This window comes from Ictidomys tridecemlineatus, chromosome 12, assembly GCF_052094955.1.
Source record: "Ictidomys tridecemlineatus isolate mIctTri1 chromosome 12, mIctTri1.hap1, whole genome shotgun sequence".
In the NCBI taxonomy this organism is placed as follows: Eukaryota; Metazoa; Chordata; class Mammalia; order Rodentia; family Sciuridae; genus Ictidomys; species Ictidomys tridecemlineatus.
This window is the reverse complement of record NC_135488.1, coordinates 71,845,784-71,865,358: the sequence shown is the minus strand read 5'-3', so window position 1 is coordinate 71,865,358 and position 19,575 is coordinate 71,845,784. Positions and strand designations below refer to the sequence as shown.

General features: G+C 34.0%; 1 protein-coding gene across 4 annotated transcripts in view; it reads right to left on the bottom strand.

Annotated features, from left to right (window-relative positions):
* Usp34 (ubiquitin specific peptidase 34) overlaps nucleotides 1-19,575 on the bottom strand; it is a 221,209-nt gene that overhangs the window by 50,067 nt on the left and 151,567 nt on the right. For all 4 annotated transcript variants that reach the window (XM_078029130.1, XM_078029131.1, XM_078029132.1 and 1 more), the window contains 12 exons: nucleotides 18,686-18,869; nucleotides 18,093-18,253; nucleotides 15,225-15,290; nucleotides 12,697-12,843; nucleotides 12,550-12,606; nucleotides 12,378-12,455; nucleotides 11,778-11,872; nucleotides 7,564-7,736; nucleotides 4,477-4,630; nucleotides 2,551-2,629; nucleotides 563-616; nucleotides 353-448 (listed from right to left, as the gene is read on the bottom strand). In XM_078029130.1, coding sequence (XP_077885256.1) covers nucleotides 353-448; nucleotides 563-616; nucleotides 2,551-2,629; nucleotides 4,477-4,630; nucleotides 7,564-7,736; nucleotides 11,778-11,872; nucleotides 12,378-12,455; nucleotides 12,550-12,606; nucleotides 12,697-12,843; nucleotides 15,225-15,290; nucleotides 18,093-18,253; nucleotides 18,686-18,869 — 1,344 coding nt within the window. The remainder of the gene's footprint in view (nucleotides 1-352; nucleotides 449-562; nucleotides 617-2,550; nucleotides 2,630-4,476; nucleotides 4,631-7,563; nucleotides 7,737-11,777; nucleotides 11,873-12,377; nucleotides 12,456-12,549; nucleotides 12,607-12,696; nucleotides 12,844-15,224; nucleotides 15,291-18,092; nucleotides 18,254-18,685; nucleotides 18,870-19,575) is intronic.

The following is a 19,575-nucleotide window of genomic DNA, read 5'->3' as shown; positions in this document are numbered from 1 at the left end:
TCTCCTGTCTTATGTCAGTATTATCAAGACTACTGACTAAAATATTCTTGAAATCTACATGGAGCCCGGCATGGTGGTACATGCTTACAATCCCAGCTAGTGTAGGCAAGGGCAGGAGGATCACAATTTTGAGGCCAGCCTCAGCAACTTGGCAAAACACTGTCTCAAAAATAAAAAATAAAAAGGGATGGGGATGTAGCTCAGGGTTAGAGCACCCCTGGATTCAATCTGCAAAAAAAGAAGAAAAAAAATCTACTTGGGAACTACAGATATAAGTGTTGTATAGCCTGTAGAATCCTTGCATAAACAGTTAAATATTTCAAACTACTACCAAAGTCAAATGAACATTTACCTCCAATAACTCTGATGAAACATCAAATTTGTATTCTCTGCCATTTTCTTCTTCTGGTTCCATACGCTTGTAAAACAGCATATATGCACTGTGTGTCTTTCAGAGGCAAAAAAAAAAAAGTATAATTTCATTGTGACAAGGTATAACTCTAAAATTAGACATTGTAGAAGAAAACAATATAAAATTATGATACACGAAATAAATGATTACCTTTTCAAAGGAGAAATCCATAAATTTATCTGTAACAGAATCATAGGTCTTCGTCTGTTTAAAAAAAAATTTTGCTTTACAAAATGAATTTATTCAGCTATACTTATGTAAAAATTATTTCATAAACAACTATTTAATACTTCAAAGTAAGTTGAAAATAGTTTTCAAATTATATTGCATTCATAAAAAACACGTGTATATGGTTTTCAGATAGAGAGTGCTATAAAACTGAGATAGAAAATTTCCATGTAAAAAAGAAAGAAGGTGTGGCAAGGAAACAGTTGGTTTGGATCTAATTTTTTAAATGTGATAAGTAGAAATGTCAATTTTAAACTGTATATTCTCAGTAACCCTGTAAATAAGAACAATACTACGGAAATACTTTATAGGCAAAATGTTGTCATATTTTGAGATTTCAAAATATTATCCATATGTACTCAACCAATTCTTAAAAAACAAAAAGTTTGAGCCTTAGAGTTATGACTTTTTGCAGATAAAATGGATTTATTAGTATATACACAAGGAATGTAACTGACAGGTGACAGAGAACTAAGTATCAGAAAAAGGCATCAGTCAACCAAAGATATCACAAAAGAAATCATGGAAAAGAAAACAAAACAGAAAGAAAGAGAAGAGTGAAGGTATGAGAGATGAGATCTAAGTAAGAGAAGATAGACCAAGAAATATAGGAGGATGAATTTATAGAGAAAACTGCACATGTGGAATATAGAGTTCAGTGATGGGGCTAATAAATCATTAGATTTTAAAATTCTACTGGTAATTCTGCAGAATTCTAGGTTGTGACAGAAAATATTTTTTAAAAGGCCAAAAGGGGGCAGGGAGTAACTGACGAGGAGGATTATGGGTATGACAATGGTAAGAGAGAAACCTGTTTCTGAAAACAGACTCAAAACTTTTTTTTCAAAGTACTTTATCAAAAATATATAAAAGAACATTTATTTTATTTTAAATTATTATAATTTATTTAAATTATTTTACATTTTTATTTTAAATGGACCTGTGATTTGGTAAACTACCTTTTAAGTACCTTTTAAGAGAACCCTGCAACAAACTTATCCCTTTCTTTTCAGGAAAAACTCCATTAAAAAAAAAAATGTCCTAGAAATAACATCTAGAGATGTTTGATTTAGTGATAGGTCAAATGCTAAGTAAATAATAACTTTTCTTTGCTACACATTTCGAAATGTTAGCAACTGGACTATGCTTTCTATTCAGAACAGTAGATAAGAGGACCAAGAAGCAACGAGAAGTCTTTCATTAAAACCTAGAATGGTTACAGCCAGAAGTTATTTCAATTTCTGACCTGTGAGAATCAACAGGTTTATTTCTTCCCCCTGGTGTTGGGGACAAACCCAGGGTCTCACATATGCTAGGCAAGCACTGTACTAATGAGCCACATCCTCAGCCCAATAATGCTCCTATTAAAACAGCATTCAGGAAACTGGTACTATGCCAGGATAAATAGCAGATGAAGAAGTAAAATGTCTTTTTAATGTTCTACTATAAATTATTTAACAAAGGAGTTCCTTTTCTAACCCATAATTAGTGTTCGTAAGATTGCCGGTACCTTCAAAAAGCATTAAAATAATAAAAAGACTTCCTTGGGCAAGATTTTTGAGATTACATCAAGAAATGATAATTTCTTTTTGCTCTAATTCCATAGAATTCATTGAGTAAACAATATGTTCTATCATAATGCTCTTGGCAATATAATTTAATTTCTGTACTATTATTTAGCTATATTTTTAAAACTTAACTTTTTGATCAGACTGCTTGAGGGCAAAAACAGTAATTTTTAAATATTTCCTGAGTGTCTTGTGTATACTATGAATGTTCTAAACTTCCAATACATATAATAAACTTTGGATATAAAAATAGCAATTATAAAAGAGTTATGAAACCTTGTTATTGGATTTTATGATACCTGAAAAGTCACAAACCATTTATAATTCCTAAATGAAACTTACCGTCATCTCTCCACCAAAACACTCAGAGGCAAGTTGAGCAGAATCAAAAGGTTTTACCTCAGCATCATTAAAAAGGTACCTAAAACAAAACACATAGTATTGATCAATATACATGTATATAATAAATCTCTATACTTGCCACTACTTTCACAATATTGTGATTATATGCTAATATGTGGCAAATACTGATCAAATTATTATTTCATGAGTTAAATTCTAACAAGTCCTTGATTTTACAACTCCTGAACACTACTAGAAGTTAGGAATGGAATTTCCTAACAGTCATGACCACCTTAAAATCTGACAGATCAGTCTGGGGATGTAGCTTAGTGGTACAGTGTTTACCTACCCCGTGCAAATCTCTGGGTTCAATCCCTAGCACCACAAAAGAAAAAAAAAATACTGATAAATCCATTACAACTTAATATTAACAAAAACAAGGAATAGAAACTTTATTTAAATATAACACGTAAAGCTATTATATGGGAAAGAGAACTTAGTCTTTGAAACTTTCTGGGCTAGGGTTGTGGCTCAAGTGGTAAAGTGCTCGCCTAGCACTGGGTTCAATCCTCAGCAACACATACAAATAAAATAAAGATACTGTGTTCACCTTAAAACCAAAAAAACCCTAAAACATAGATATTATTAAAAAAAAAAAAAAGAGGGCTGGGGATGTGGCTCAAGCGGTAGCGCACTCGCCTGGCATGCATGTGGCCCAGGTTAGATCCTCAGCACCACATACAAACAAAGATGTCGTGTCCAAGGAAAACAAAACAAAACAAAAAATACATATTTAAAAAAAACTCTCTTTCTCTTGAGAGAGAGAGAGAGAGTGGGGGGGGATGTGGGAACTTTCAAAGATAACCATTTCAAAATTTATGGTCAAGCAGGGTGTGGTGGCACACACCTGGAATCCCAGTAGCTCAGGCAGCTGAGGCAGGAGGATCGTGAGTTCAAAGCCAGCCTTAGCAACTTATCGAAGCTCTATCTAAAAATATTTAAAGAAAGGGCTGGGAAGCTGGGCATGGTGGCATGCAAATGTAATCCCAGTGTTGGAGGCTGATCATGAGTTCAAAACCAGTCTCAGCTACTTAGTGAGACCCTGTCTTAAAAGAAAAATAAAAAGGGCTGGGAATGTGGTTCAGTGCCTACACAGCCCTAGGTTCAATCCCTGGTACCAAAAAAGTAAAGAAAGAAAGGGGAAAAAAATAACAACTACCCAAAAAGATTCAAAATATATTTATGGAAATTGGTAAGAAAAGTAAATGACACCACGGACACAACAACTGAATGGGTGAGAAGTACCAGCTGAATGAAACTATTTTGCTAACTACAGATCAATTAACAGTTGTCTAATTTGTTCAAAGCAATATCCCCGAAACTGAGCACAATGCCTAGGCATACTTATACTATCTACAGAGGATATCCAAAGACCACAAAACAGTTATTTGGTACTCACTTAATAATTTCCCACTGTTAACTTCATAAAAGAAAATAAAATGTGTGGGTAGGAAAAGGCAAGGTTTTCTAGAGTAGAACATGAAAATAACTTGCAATCAGCATACGTGAGGACTTTATGGCACCCTATAGAAGGCATTCAGCAAAGTGAATGAATACTGAGAAGGTAAAATTTGGAATGAGCAATTTTGACTGTGAAATTCCTAAGACTCTGTGTAAAAATCTGTGCTTATTCTTCTGAGGAAAGCATTCATCAAATGCTCGAGAATTCAGAGACCCATAAGTTTAAGAACTGATTCATAGTTTTTTTAAAAGTCATTCTCATTTAAAAATTCTCTTTTCCTTATTCATTTCAGAAAGTTAAAAACTGAATACACCTGAAAACTACTTTAAACTCATACCTTAAAAACAGGGAAAAGAGGGGAAGAAAGTTAAAAATTCAAAGCAAAAAACATTTTAAAAACTCACCATTTATTATTTTTATAAGCATGTGGATTGACTATATCTCTGATGAAGCTATAATAGTGCCCACCATCTGCCGTTCCTGTGTGAACAGTCACTCCTATCAAGTCATACTCATAGCTCTCTGTGTCTTTTGAATGATCACTGACTTCCTTAAAACCTGAAATAATGTACATAAAATGGCAATAATTTTGATAACTGCCTAACAGTGACATATTAGGATCACTTTTTATACTCTGTATATAAAATAGGCACAACTACTTTATATATTAAATAGGTATAAAAACAACTATTTGCTAGTAATTCAGCATTCATAGCCAACTAAGGAACATATTATACAAATAACTGGGAAACAACCAGATATTAGCACGTAATTATAGGAAACCACAATATATTAAATATAAAAATGTTCATTTAATCTGACAGGATTTTGAAATACAAAATATATGTTTCATTCAATTTTATCTGTATTAGGAATTGGCACAGACCTAAAAAAGCATTAGCATTTTTTTGCCTTTTAGTCTCAAGGAAAATAGAGCACTGTACTGGTATCATGCTTCCAAATATCCATCAGGTAATAGAAAGCACAATGTATTAGAAGGTCTGTGTAGTTAGAAATAAAACACAAGATACACTTTCCATCACCAAACATATAAAATCTAGTTCTCAAAAGGCACTAAGGAAAAAAAAAAATCACAGAATTGTTTAAAAAGTTTGAAGAAGATTTTTGACTTATGATATATATATATATATCCTACCACCACACAAGAAAAAAGTAGAATTAAGAGCAAGAAAAAAGAGCAGATTTGGTTAACTTGAATACATAGTCTACACTAGATAGTGAATTTACAATTAGGTAAAAAGAAGTGTCAAAACATTGGCGGAGAAGCATGGATGGGCTCATTTAGGTGTGCAGAATCTGAATGTGTCACTAGTAGCCTAGCACAATCCTTTACCTTGGCACAAATTTCTGCTCCCTATAAGCATGGAGTCATCAGTGAACAATACAACAAAGCACAGATATTACAAAGTCCTACTACAGTTTTCCAAATGGTTTGATAAGAGGTGTAAAAAGTAAGATGTATATAAACAAGTCAGCTTTTTAACTTTACTTTTGTTTTCAAATATATACCTATTGGACCATTTCCTGAAACTTAATATACACATATCCTAAGGGAATTCCCTAATCCCATATTCCTTCACATTTTACTTGCCATCTTCAAACAAACAGTATGTTCTTCTTTTGATACAACAACCTATATTCATTGTTTACATCTCTTATTTCCCATTTAGTGAGGGTAAAAAATTTACTGAACACTCATGAAGTGCTAAGCTGAAGCTATAGATTAAAACTTAGTTCTCTTTCCTAAAGCTAACATAGTAAGGTGGCTTCCTCATATCTTTAAAATGTAAATAAGATGCTGCCAAGATCCTCATTATGTAAAAGGAAACTTTTTGCTAAGGAAAAATGGAAAATGAAAGGCAAAATTATTGCACATGTCTATAATCCCAGTGCCTTGGGAGACTGAGGCAGGAGGATTCCAAGTTCAAGACCTGCATCAGCAACTAAACAAGGCCCTGTCTCAAAATAAAAAGGCTGCAGATATGACTCAGTAGTTAAGCACCCCTGGCTTCAATCTCTAATAGAAAGAAAAACAGAAAAGGTAAGACCCAGACGCTGTCAATTTTCTTCTCTTACTGATCTCCTTTCCTAAATCCTATAGTCCTTGAGGCACACATCTACTAGTTTAAAAAGTATTGGTCTCATGAAGAAATAATTTGGTGCTTATCTAGTTATGAACCAAGTGCCAATTTCTTGTGTTTTTTTCCCCCTTTATGGTATAGGGGAACTGAAAAGAGAGATGCTTTATCACCCAGCTATATTCCCAGTCCTTTTTTTATTAGTGTGTGTTTGTCTCACTAAGTTGCTAAGGCTGGCCTTGAACTTGTGATCCTCCTGTCTTGGCTTCAGGAATAACTGGTATTACAGGTGTGCACCACAATACCCAGCTACAAAGTGTCATCTTTAACTCATTGCAATCTGCCTTCCTATTGCAACATGCAAATAAAATTACTCTGATAAATATAACCAAAGACTTTCAATTTGTTATTTTTAGTCCTATTCTTATTAAAACAGTTCTTTCTCCTTAGCATTTAATTCTTAAGACCACATTCCTTTATTCTTGATATCTTTCTGAAATACTGACATCAATATTCCCTCATCCAGTGGCTTAAAATGGAAGAGAGTCCCCTCTTCCACTCCCACCCACTAGAAGCCAACTGAAATATAAGCCTCATGGGAGGCTTAAATTGTTTTTGTCATCACTGTATTTTCACAAATTACATAGTACATAGGTATTCAATAACTTTTTACTGGATTCATTTATTCAGTCATAAAGTCTTACTAACTACATAAAGTCTTATTAATACATATACTTCTCATCTCCCTTGGCACTCTTTCTTATTTAAGCCACAATCTTCACTGTGGTTTATAAGAATGGCCTCTCTACATACCTTTCATCATTCTCTAATCCATTTTAGAATAATCTTTCCCAAAGGCTCACCTATTTGTCAGCTCCCTGCTTAAAATTCTTTTAATGGTTACATAGTAAAAAAATATTATAATATGACCTAAGAACAAAAGAAAAAAAATGTTCTGACCACTGCATTTTACATGTCTCATTAACCAGCACTTCCCCACCCTCCTACCCAGGAGTTCCTAACTTCTTTTGAACTAACTCTTACTGAACTTCCTATCTCTGCTTAAATATTACCTTCCCATGAAAGTCTTGATTCTTCTATTGTTAACACATCATACTTTTTATTTCATGTTCAACATAAGACTTACCCCACTTAGATCTAAGCTCCTTGAGAACAGCAAACATATTCATCTTGTTCCACTTTTATGTCTCCAATACCTAAAACATGATACTAGTAGAATACTACATATTTATTGGCTAATTAATGTGTCTTTAAAAACATTTTCATTTCTGAGACTCAGTTTAATTTTCTTAACTATGTAGTTGATAATAGCTTTATGATTTCCTTGGTATGGAGACTTATAACACAGACAAGACAAAGATAGAAAATTACCTTCTTTCCTGTCACTTTTTCCCATAAGAAAATCTTCTGTATAAGGTGTCATATCCAAACGTAACGGGAAGGAAAAGTGTGTATTCACTTTTTCTTTCATCATAGTGACCATATTAAATGTATACCTCATAGTATTAAAACTCAGAATACGAGGCAATTTCTTAAAACATGCCCTGAAAAGTAAAAAACAAACTTACTAAATATTGTCATTCAAAAATACTTTAGTTTGCTGTGTGGCATGCCTATAATCCCAGTGACTTGGGGAGAGGCTGAGTAAGAGTACTTCAAGTTTAAGGCCAGCCTCAGCAAATTGGCAAAGCTCAGTGAAATTTATCAAGATCCTGTCTCAAAATAAAAAATAAAAACAGTGGGAGATGTAGCTCAGAGGTAAAGCACCCTGGGTTCAACCCCTAGTGCCTCCTGCCCTCCTCCCCAACCCCGCCCCACCAAAGAACAAAATCAAAACAAAATGATCATCAGTTTCATTAACATTACACTATCCCTACTTTCAATAACCAACTTAAAGTAGTATTCTAAATCACACTCTTACTGAAGGTATACACCCCCCTAAACACTTACATGACATTTCCCCCCTTTTTTCAAAGAGATATCCCATGTCTAGGTAAAAAAAATTAAAGGGCCGGGGTTGTGGCTCAGAGGCAGAGTGCTAGCCTAGCATGCGTGAGGCACTGGTTTGATCCTTAGCACCTCATAAAGTAAAATAAGGACATTGTATCCACCTATAACTAAAAAACTTTTTTTTAAAAATAGCAAATGATGATAAAGATATCAATGCATACTTTGGAAGCATGAAAAAGTGCACATCATACTCTAGCAACAAGGAGGTATTTGGTTAAGTTTTCTTTCCCACTCAGCGGAACATGATAGTATATGCCTGTAATCCCAGTGGTTCATGAGGCTGAGGCAGGAGGCAGGCAGTTAGTTCAAAGCCAGCCAAAGCAATCTAGGAAGGACCTAAGCAATTGAGCAAACCCCTCAATTATCTATGAGTGAGTGACTCATTATATTCCTCTATAGTAGGTAACTTTAGATTGATTCTCATTCTGTTTAAGTCCTTCTTCTTACCCTAATCCTAATTCTCACAGGAATTTGTCTTCTTTTTTATAACTGCTTGCATAGCTCTGCTTCCATGTGATAAGTTCTATCTATAGCTTTTCTCTTTTGCAACGAACCTGTTTTATGGAGATTGAGCCAAAGAATAGCATTCCATTCAAATGCACACTGACCTGAAAAAATATTTTCTTAACCTTATTGATGACGCTTCTCATTCTCTGTCTTCTGAAATACATAGATCTTTTCATCTAAAAAAAAAATTCTTTGGTCCCAAAGTTCCTTCTAGCTTCTATATTCCCTGTTTTTTTTTACTGTCAAACTTGTCAAAATGAATAGTCTATACCTAATGCCATGTAATCTAACAATCCTGCTTCTACTCCTACAACATGAAAAATGAATGACTATTTTGCTCACAAATCCAATACTTTTATTCTGCTAACATATTCTTTCATCTTTGTGAACTATGTCAATTGAAGATATTATTTTTGAGATTCTGTTCCAATTTTTTGATTACCATCCCAATTTTCTAACTTTCCTTACTTTTCTTGTCACTTTTTTTTCTGTACTTTTAGGATGGTTTAGGCCTCAGTTCTGTGCATCAGTTATGTTCTTTCTTATGAAGATATATTAATATCTGAATAATTGATTGATTGAAGCTAATTCAAAAATGTGGATGTCAACCATTTGATGTCATTGTATGCTACCAATCTTACTTTCCATTACTAATTAATATGAATTCTCTACTTGACAAAGGCTAGCCTAAACCTGATTTTTTTTTTTTTTTTTGTATTGGGGATTGAATCCAAATGCAATTTACCACTGAGCTACATATATCCATAGTCCTTTTTATTTTTAATTTTGAACCAGGATCTCCTTAAATTGGTGATACTATCCTCAACCTTGAAATTCTTCTGCTTCAGCCTCCTATTCTCTGGGATTAGAGGTATATACCACCACAACCAGCTCTATCCCTGGACTTCTTACAGATACAAGGTCTTATCGCTCTCCTTTTATTCCTAATGATAAATGGCATAAACTGGTCTTTTAATCCAATTTCTATGTATCATTCAATGATAATGTGACACCTGTATTTAATCACTTTATCCTAAACCTACCAATTCATAGCCCTTAAGAAACTTTCACTATAGAAGCCAAGAAGAGTACATGTACTTTGGTTTGTAAATAAACACTCCATCATATTCTACTGGGCATACAGTAGAGAGGTAAACAATCAGAATGACATTGGTAAATATTTGATGAATTTAAAGGTCAAAAAGAAAATCTGAGAGAACATAGGGTGCTTTAAAAATCTTTTATGCCAGATATGGTGGTGCATGCCTATAATCCCAGCAGCTGGGGAGGCTTGTGAGTTTAAAGTCAGCCTTAACAATAGAAGCCTCAACAACAGGAACTCAGTGAGACCTTGTCCCTAAATAAAATACAAAATAGGGCTGAAGATACAGCTCAATGGTTGAGTGCCCCCAGGTTCAATCCCTGGTACCAAAAAATAAAAATAAAAAACAAACAAACAAAAAAAAAAATAAAAATCCTTTTTTGTGCCAATCCATCTATTATTTAATCATTTAATCCATAAGAATATTCTTTGAAACATCTTTGTTTGTATGTGGTGCTGAAGATCGAACCCGGGCTGCAAAAGAATATTCTTTGAAAAAATAGCATTTCAAAGATTAAAGAAATCAATAAACATGGATTATGAAATAATAAAAAATTATAAAATGTTTGATATGAATTATAAAGTAAATCAATTTTTTTTGAAGACACCTAAACTACTATTTTCCAGGTAATCCTCTGAAAAATTTACATTGAGGAAAAGTATTTTTGAACTGCATACAAAAACTTAAAATAACATCAATACATAAAAAGAAATCAGCTTGAACACAGCATGAAAAAATTATACAATAGTCTTTAACTCAAAAGTTAACTAACTTCTAAATCTAACTCTAACCCAGACCTCTTTCAAAGGTCATATAACAATAGGCGGGGCTGGGGATGTGGCTCGAGCGGTAGCATGCTCGCCTGGCATGCGTGCGGCCCGGGTTCGATCCTCAGCACCACGTACAAATAAAGATGTTGTGTTCGCTGATAATTAAAAAATAAATATATAAAAAAAGTTACTTAAAAAAATATATAACAATAGGCAATTGCTTGCAGAGAACTCAAATTAAAGAGAACTTGAATTCTGTTAGATTATCTATCTCCCTAAAATCAGCTCATCTACACTATTTTACAGATCAGAATTTGGAAAGTCTGCATGTCCTCACTATAAAAATGGGAATAATAATAAAAACTACTTAAAAAGAATGCTGTGAGGATTAAAGGAATAAAATCAAGTAGTCATGAGAGTAGTACCTGCTAAACAGAAAATACTAAAAGATGCCTATGAAAGAAGTCACTAAAGCTAGATACCTAAGAGAAAATATGATTTGGGGTGGGGTGGGGGGAGCTTACTGGGGATTAAACTCAGGGAAACTCGACCACTGGGCCACATCCCTGGCCCTATTTTGTATTTTTTAATTTAGAGACAGGGTCTCACTGAGTTGCTTAGTGCTTAACTTTTTGCTGAGGCTGGCCTACTGAGTTGCTGGGATTACAGGCATGTGCCACTGCACCTGGTGTAAATGTAAATTATTATAAAAATGGTTATTTTCCTTCCTTTCCTGGGTCTGCTTCTAAAAATTAGACTTCTTGCACAAGGTTAGTGAATCCCACTTTCTTTCTGTAACTGAATTTATATACCAAGTTATAATCCACTGAATAATGAATGAAAAGTTACTGCATGAGATTGAGATCCAAGCAGCTGAGTTTACATTAAACACACAGTTTTCACAGTTTAATCTTATTTTATCCCTAGTTTTGTTTACTTCCATTGGATGATTTTATCAAAATGATAAAAATCATGCAGGCACAGTGGCACAAGTCTGTAATCCTAGGAACTTTAGGCTGAGGCAGAATCTTCTTAAGTGTGAAGTTAGTGTAGGCAATTTAAGGAGACCATGTCTATCTAGAAAAGGGGGTCAGGGGCCTATACCAGGGGAAGGGATATAACACAGGGGTAAAGCACTCCTGGGTTTAATCACCAGTACATAAAATGGATAAAAATTGTATTTCAAACAGCATACCTTTTTTCAGCTCGTACTTTCTTCCCGCAATGAGAACAAGTATACATGTTGTCACCTTCTAAGGTGTCTTTAATGGTGACTTCATCAAGAGACTCCTGTGTATAAAACCACATTTTAAAAGTTCATGTTGTTATTGTTTACAGCATGTAAACATACAAAAAACATTAAATGGGGCTGGGTTATGGCTCGGTGGTAGAGCCTTGCCTAGCATGTGTGAGGAACTGGGTTCAATTCTCAGCCCAACATATAAATAAATTAAAGAGCCATGGAACAAAAAAAAAAAAAAAAAGAAGAAGAAGAAGAAGAGGCAATAATTACAATTTGGGCAGAATAAATCAAATTTGTTTTAAAACAGTGACTGTTTAGTAGAATACCATTTTTTCCCCTCATGAATCTTACTATAATTTTTAAAGAGCTAAGTATTTATATTTTGATTGGACAAAAAATATTGTGTGGCCTACCTTTAATTTTATTTGATCAGCAGGCCAAGAATAATATACATGAAAACATAAAAATGTTAACTTTCTTTCAAGATGACAAGCTTATTATATCAAAATAATTAAAACATAAAAGGTCTAAAATATATACAATGTTACTCACATAAATATTCTTCATATCAGCCACCTGGCACCTCACAGTATAAAACTCTTCAGCAGTTTGACTAACATGTTCACAATCCTGATTGATCAATAGTCAAAAATTAGTAATTTTTACTGTAATGAGCTAAAATACATTAACATCTCCAAAAGCAAAAACCAGGTAAAATACTTACCAAGGACACAACATTGTTGGTAATTACACCTCCAAATAAACTTTTGACGGTATTTTTCTTTAATGTAAAACAAACAAAAGTCAGAAATGAAAATGTAGGCAAATCTTCATAAACTTCAAAGAAACTTTTCAGTATTCTAGTACTAACCAGTTCTGGAGACATTTCTTCAATTTTAGTAATCAGATCAGTAAAAAATTCTGTCATATCTTTCTGTTCCCCAGTATTCAGAGGCTGCTTATCCATGGTGTATGTTTTACAAAAAGGTCTAGGATTATATGCTTTGCATTCACTCTCCTATAAACCAAAAGAATTTGTTAAACAATACCAAGAAAATAGCCACAACAGCGTCTTAAGTGAATGAACAAAAACAATAAAACATGTGGTAAAGTTACAAGGTTCTCCTAACTTCGTTTTTGTTTCATTTTTTTAAAAAATTTTTATTGTTGGTTGTTCAAAACATTACATAGTTCTTGATATATCATATTTCACACTTTGATTCAAGTGGCTTATGAACTCCCATTTTTACCCCATATACAGATTGCAGAATCACATCAGTTACACATCCATTGATTTACATATTGCCATCCTAGTGTCTGTTGTATTCTGCTGCCTTTCCTATCCTCTACTGTCCCCCTTCCCCTCCCCTCCCCTCCCCTCTTCTCTCTCTACCCCCTCTACTGTAATTCATTTCTCCCCCTTGTATTTTTTTTCCCTTTCCCCTCACTTCCTCTTATATGTAATTTTGTATACCCCTGAGGGTCTCCTTCCATTTCCATGCAATTTCCCTTCTCTCTCCCTTTCCCTCCCACCTCTCATCCCTGTTTAATGTTAATCTTCTCATGCTCTTCCTCCCTACTCTGTTCTTAGTTGATCTCCTTATATCAAAGAAGACATTTGGCATTTGTTTTTTAGGGATTGGCTAGCTTCATTTAGCATAATCATACTAATTTAAATTTAATGGTTTCAGTGCCAAAAGATGCTTAAATGAAGCTTATGAAACTATTTTTAGGTATAGGAATTTCTGTAAGAAATCTTTGACTCAAAGGACTCCAATTTGTATTGTGAAGCATAAATACAAAAACATTTGTAGTAAGTTTTTTTGGGAGGGGGTGGAGTCTAAGGGTGTACTGGGAACAGAAACCAAAGGCTCTTTATCACTGAGCTACATCCCTAGCTTGTTGTTTTTTGTTTTGTTTTAAGTTATAGATGGACACAATATCTTTATTTCGTTTATTTTTATGTGGTGCCGAGGATTGAACCCAGTGCCCCACAAGTGCGAGGCAAGTGCTCTGCCACTGAGCTACAACCCCAGCTCCATCCCCAGCTCTTATTTTTGAGTTAGGGTCTCACTAAGTTGCCCAGGCTAGGTTCAAACTTTCGACCCTCCTGCCTCAGCCTCTCAAAATTACTGGGACTACTGGCATGCACCACTGCCATCATGCCAGGTTGAATAAATCTTTCTACAGATTGAACTTTCTTTTTCGATAGTTTTTGTTGTTGTTGTTGTTGTTATTATAGTTTTAAATAGTAGTTTTTGTGTTGGGGATATAGCTCAGTTGGTAGAGTGCTTGCCTTCATGCACTAAGGCCACAGGTTCAATCCCCAGCACCACACACACACAGACACACACACAAAAGTTAATAGTGTTCTGTATCTCAGTGCAAATGGCACATTCCTGCTCTCTTAAGAAGTGCATTAAAAACAGAATCAAGGGATGACTATTAAATCTTTCAATTTAAAAAAAAATTTATTCAGGCTGGGCATGACAGCACATACCTGTAGTCCAAGTGACTTGGAGGCTAAGGCCTGAGGATTATAAGTTTTAGACAAGTAATAACAACTTAGCAAGAACTTGTCTCAAAATAAAAATAAAAAGGACTGAGGATATGACTCCATGGTAATACTCCCCTGGGTTCAATCCGTAGTACAAAAACAGAAGAACTATTTTTTCAGTCCCTATTATGTATTAGTAACTGAAAAATACAAGAATAAATTGTGTCATAATAACTGTACTCAAACTTCAATACAAAAGGTAAAAGTAAAAGGCATGGAGACCTGGAAACACTGTGGCGAGTCTGTGAATTCTCTGTCCTGTTTAAGGGGTTGAAAACCAAGGCTGACAACAGAATGAAAATGGAGGAGTGACAGTGATGCAGGCAGGTGTAATAGCATAAATATCTATACAAGTAAGAAAGCAACAGAGTAATGGACTCCAAAGGGGGTACAGATACTGAACGTTGAGTCTGGATATGGGGAGGAATAAGGAGATAAACTTGAAAATCACAGACAATATGTGCCATGAGAGAGGACTATGAATATCATTCTGTTCATCATGAGGAATCATTGACAAGTTTTAAGCAGGGGATTAATAATTTTGAGATTTGCTATCTTTTTTACCTTTGATCATTGATTACTTTTATACATTTGAGGGTAAGAATTAAGAGGGCAAGAGAAATCAGCCAGAAAGCTCAAGGCCTAAGAGAGGTAACTCTGTGATGGGGAAAAAAAATCAGACACAAGGACAAATTAACAGAATACAGACAACAACTGAGAAAGGACTCTTAAAAGTCATTATGACAAGACCACAGGTAACCAAAAAAATTAAATCTCCATGTGTTTTAGCTTTTGTCAGATGGCATATCGAATTAGTTTCTCACCACAATTCTGGAACTTACCATTAAGTATGTAAACATTTTCTGAAGTTCTAGAAGTGTAGTTTTGTGTTTCATATCTTCTGAATACTGAAAATGAAAACTTTTGTCAAAACTTGTTGATGGTAGTAAATTGGACATTCTAGCAAACAAAGTCATGCAAAGTGCTGAACACTGTATCTGTTTTTATCCTTTTAGCTATTTGCAGGAAAAATATACTTTTTATTCTTTCTTTAGCAACTACAGCATTCAAAAAACTGGAACTCTTTTTTCTCTACAATAAATAAAGCTATCATCATTAGGTCAAGAAACCTGAATAAACAAATCTTAGAAACATTGCTTTCAAGATCAACACTTACATGGTATATGTTGACTTACAAGAAAAAACATTTTAAGTATTCAATTAATTGTCTTTTACAAGTAAATCAATACATTGAAAAATAATACTGACCATAATAGTAAGCAATATTTCATCACCATCTAATCATATTTTTACTTTTTTGGGAATGGCATATTCTGGAAACTAAAGAGGAATACTGGTCATGATCTTTGACAACCATCTAAATACTAAATTGCCAAAAACTCAGATTCAGGAATCTAGCTAGGGACTTAGACAAAAACACTGACCTTACCAGAGAGACTCACATACATGCTGGACACTTTCTAGATACAGCCTATTATTATTCAAGTAATACTTTGCAAAAATAATTATAGTATACTCCTGACAAATGAGGCTTAATATTTCATGAGTTTATGAGGATAGTCATACCAAATGACATTTTCTAACATATAATATATCTGATATATGCAAAGTGCTAATTCAGAATAAAAAACAATAAGCTTAATAATGTGAATGGACTTAATGCCACAGAACTGTACACTAACAAATGGTAAAATTCTATACTTTCTGTATCAGAATACATGTAGTTTTGGTCAATCTTTCTGTGAAAAGGGAATAATAAAAACAACGGAAGTTCTAGTATTAAAGCATCAACTTTCCAAAGTCATGTCAAATTCTATTAAGAGTTTTCTATGTAGATATAAATCTCAAGAGCACCTGACCAAGAAGCCACACCCCCAGCCTTATTTTGTATTTTTTAAGAGACAGGGTCTCACTGAGTTGTTTAGTGACTCACTTTTGCAGAGGCTGGCTTTGAACTCAGGATTCTTCTGCCTCAGCCTCCAGTGCCACTGGGAGTATAGGCATACACCACTATACATGGTGAATGTTGTGTTGTTGTTTTGGTTTTTGTGGGAGATGGGAATTGAATCCCATACATGGCAGGTTCTACCACAAAGCTGCATCATCAACCCTTTTTCGTTTTTAGTTTGAGACAGGGTTTTGCTAAATTGCCCTAGCTGGCCTCACACTAGAAATCCTCTTGCCTTAGCCTCCCTTTTAAAATACTGGGATTATACTGCCACTGTGTTCAGATCTAAGTTCAGTTTTTAATCTAAAACACCACTAGGAGTCTTAGTTAGCCTATCTGAGTGTTCTTTCTGTCATTGCTAATTCCTGACAGTACTAATAGTTTAAAAGTGGTCATTAATATGAAGAGACGACAAGAAATATGGTCAAATCACCAGGAAAAACAAAAAAACCCTGAAAAAATGCTTCTCTGATAACTAATGATTTTATAAAACTATGAAGATGGGTCCACCACCTTTAGTCATAAAAATTTCTGTAAGCTAATGAAATTCTTGTTGTGTAGTTACACTCAATCTACAGAGCTGATAACTTAAGAATATTCATATACATGATGGTGAATACCTGGAATCCCAGTGGCTTAGGAGGATTTCAAATTCAAAGCCAGCCTCAGAAATTTATCGAGGCCCTAAAGCAACTTAGTGAGACCCCTGTCTCTAAATAAAATATAAATAAGGACTGGGTATGTGACTCAGTGGTTAGGCACTGGGTTCAATCCCTGGTATAAAACAACAAACAAAAACCCTTTCTCAAAATAAAAAACAAAAAACCTGGGGAATATGGCTAAGTGGTAAAGCACCCCTGGGTTCGATCCCTAGTACCTCCATATACATATACACAAAAAAAAAATCATATAATCAAAGCCAAAACCCAAACCTTCTTGAGTATACTCTAAGTTGGAGACTTCAAAGAGTAATTTAAACATATTAAATAATTCACTGAAGGCATATAAAGAATCATACAATTTCATTAGTGGGGGAAAAAAAAGCCAGGAGATAAAGATTACAGGATGGAGAAAAACAAAAATAAAAATGCAACCATAAAAAACATCTGCAAGGGGTTGGAGTCATAGCTCAGTGGTAGAGTACTTGCCTAGCATGTACTTGCCTAGCATTGGGTTTGATTTTCAGCACTGCATATAAATAAAAATTTAAAAAGTAAAATAAAATAAAGGTCCATTGACAAAAAAACAAAAAACTTGCCAAGAACTTATTAGACAAGGCAAATTAAAAAATAATCCACAATGAACAAAATGAAGACAAGAAAGAAAAAGTGATAAAAAAAAATAAGTGAAGCAGAACTTATCCAAACAAACTGAACCCACAAACTCATTTACATAAAAGAAACATACTCGGTGATTCTGGTAGTATTTCCCTAGTTTGTTTTGCTTATTTTCTATGTAATTAAGAATGTTATTTATTTTTACTGAAAATATTTACTGTATACACTGAATGTGTACATTCTACAACTGTGTTCCTTTGAGAAATAAATTACTGAGTCATCTACTCAAGTGTAAAAACAATGAAAATATATTCATTAACTACTTATATAATGAGTTTCTCTCTCATATTTTTACTCATAATTCCTCAAAAACTATTTTAACACCACAAATTAACCAAGATTTATAAATAAAATTTTAAAATTTGGTCTTTTTTTAAAGTCTTTTAATATCAGAAAAACTCTACCTTGGCAGTGAAGACAGCCTGTCTTGCTTCAGGTATCATATAAAGTTGCTGAATAGTGGAAGCCAAGTAACAAGTAGCTCCAAGGTTAGTCAGGCCAACAAATCTACACTCTGCCCGGACATCCTCATGAGGCCAGTAGTCCCACTTATAAGGTGCATGGGCTGCTGAAGAAAAGAGGGAAGAAAAGATGCCCCCCAAAACAAACTATTAAACTCAATATATTTGGTTATTATTAACAGCCATGACCTCCACTAGTTATCTAGTTTATATGGAATATTTTTTATAATTTTATAAACTGTTAGAATACATTCTAAACTCATTCTCTTAAAAATTCAAACTTGACTGTCAAAAATTTGATTTTATGTGACACTAAATTATTTTACTTAAAAGAAGACAAATTATTTAAAATATTTATTTAAAAAACTCTTCAAACTTGTTTGTTCAAACCAATGTTTACTTTGCAACTTTCCTATTTTATCAATAATGGTTTAAGTTGTTAAAGTGAGTGAATTGAATTCTTTAAAAGACGCTTTCCAAAATCTCATTTCTGCATTCAAAATTTATAAAGATGAAAGGTAAAGAAGAACGCTTACACTGCATGTGTTGTGCCATGACCCAATTGTGTATTAGCCTGTAGTTCTCCACAGACCCCTTTACCATCTCTACTAACAAATCATAAGCAGCAGCTCTTGAAGAATGTGATTTGCACTTTGGCTGTTGTCGATCTTTCAGACTGGGCAACAAAAACAGGAGATTGAAGATATCTCTTAAAAACTCCTAGAAAAACAGAAAAGTCAAATATATTATCTAAACTTCAATTTTAATTACTTTCTAAAAGCAAGGAACAACAGAATAGGAATATAAGACTATCTACAATTTATTAAAAAGTTATCCTAAAACTTAATGGCACCATATAATATTATCTGAAAGTCTTCCTGATATTCATTCTTTTACAGAAAATGGAATACACCGAGTTCCTTTACTCTTCCCTTCCTCTTAATATATAACAGCTCCTTCTTACACCATCTACGCATGATGTTATTCTTTTCCATTCCATTAAGTGATCAGAAATTTGTTAAGACCTCATAACTCCTTACCCTTGCCTTATGACAAATCCCAGAGATACATCTGTACTTATTTAACTGTCTTCTTATTTCATACTACTAATAAAAGCAACAACAGCCAACAGAGTAACTTCATCACACTGAGCATGTAAGTGCTACTCACTCTCAAAAAGGTCCCAAAATGAAAATCAACAAAAGTTAAAAACTTTTCCAATAGTCTTACAGTGGGCAAGGCAGGTGCCAGTCAGGATTCAAGACACTATAGTCTTAACCTCTATAACAGTGAAGTTCAAACTGAACTAACAAGATTTGCCACAAATTAAATTGTTTTAAGAAAATCAAATTCTGTATCTTCATTCTAGGTATGCTTTTTCCTAAATTTAATCTGCTTGGGAAAGAGGTGCTAGGTTATCTTTCCA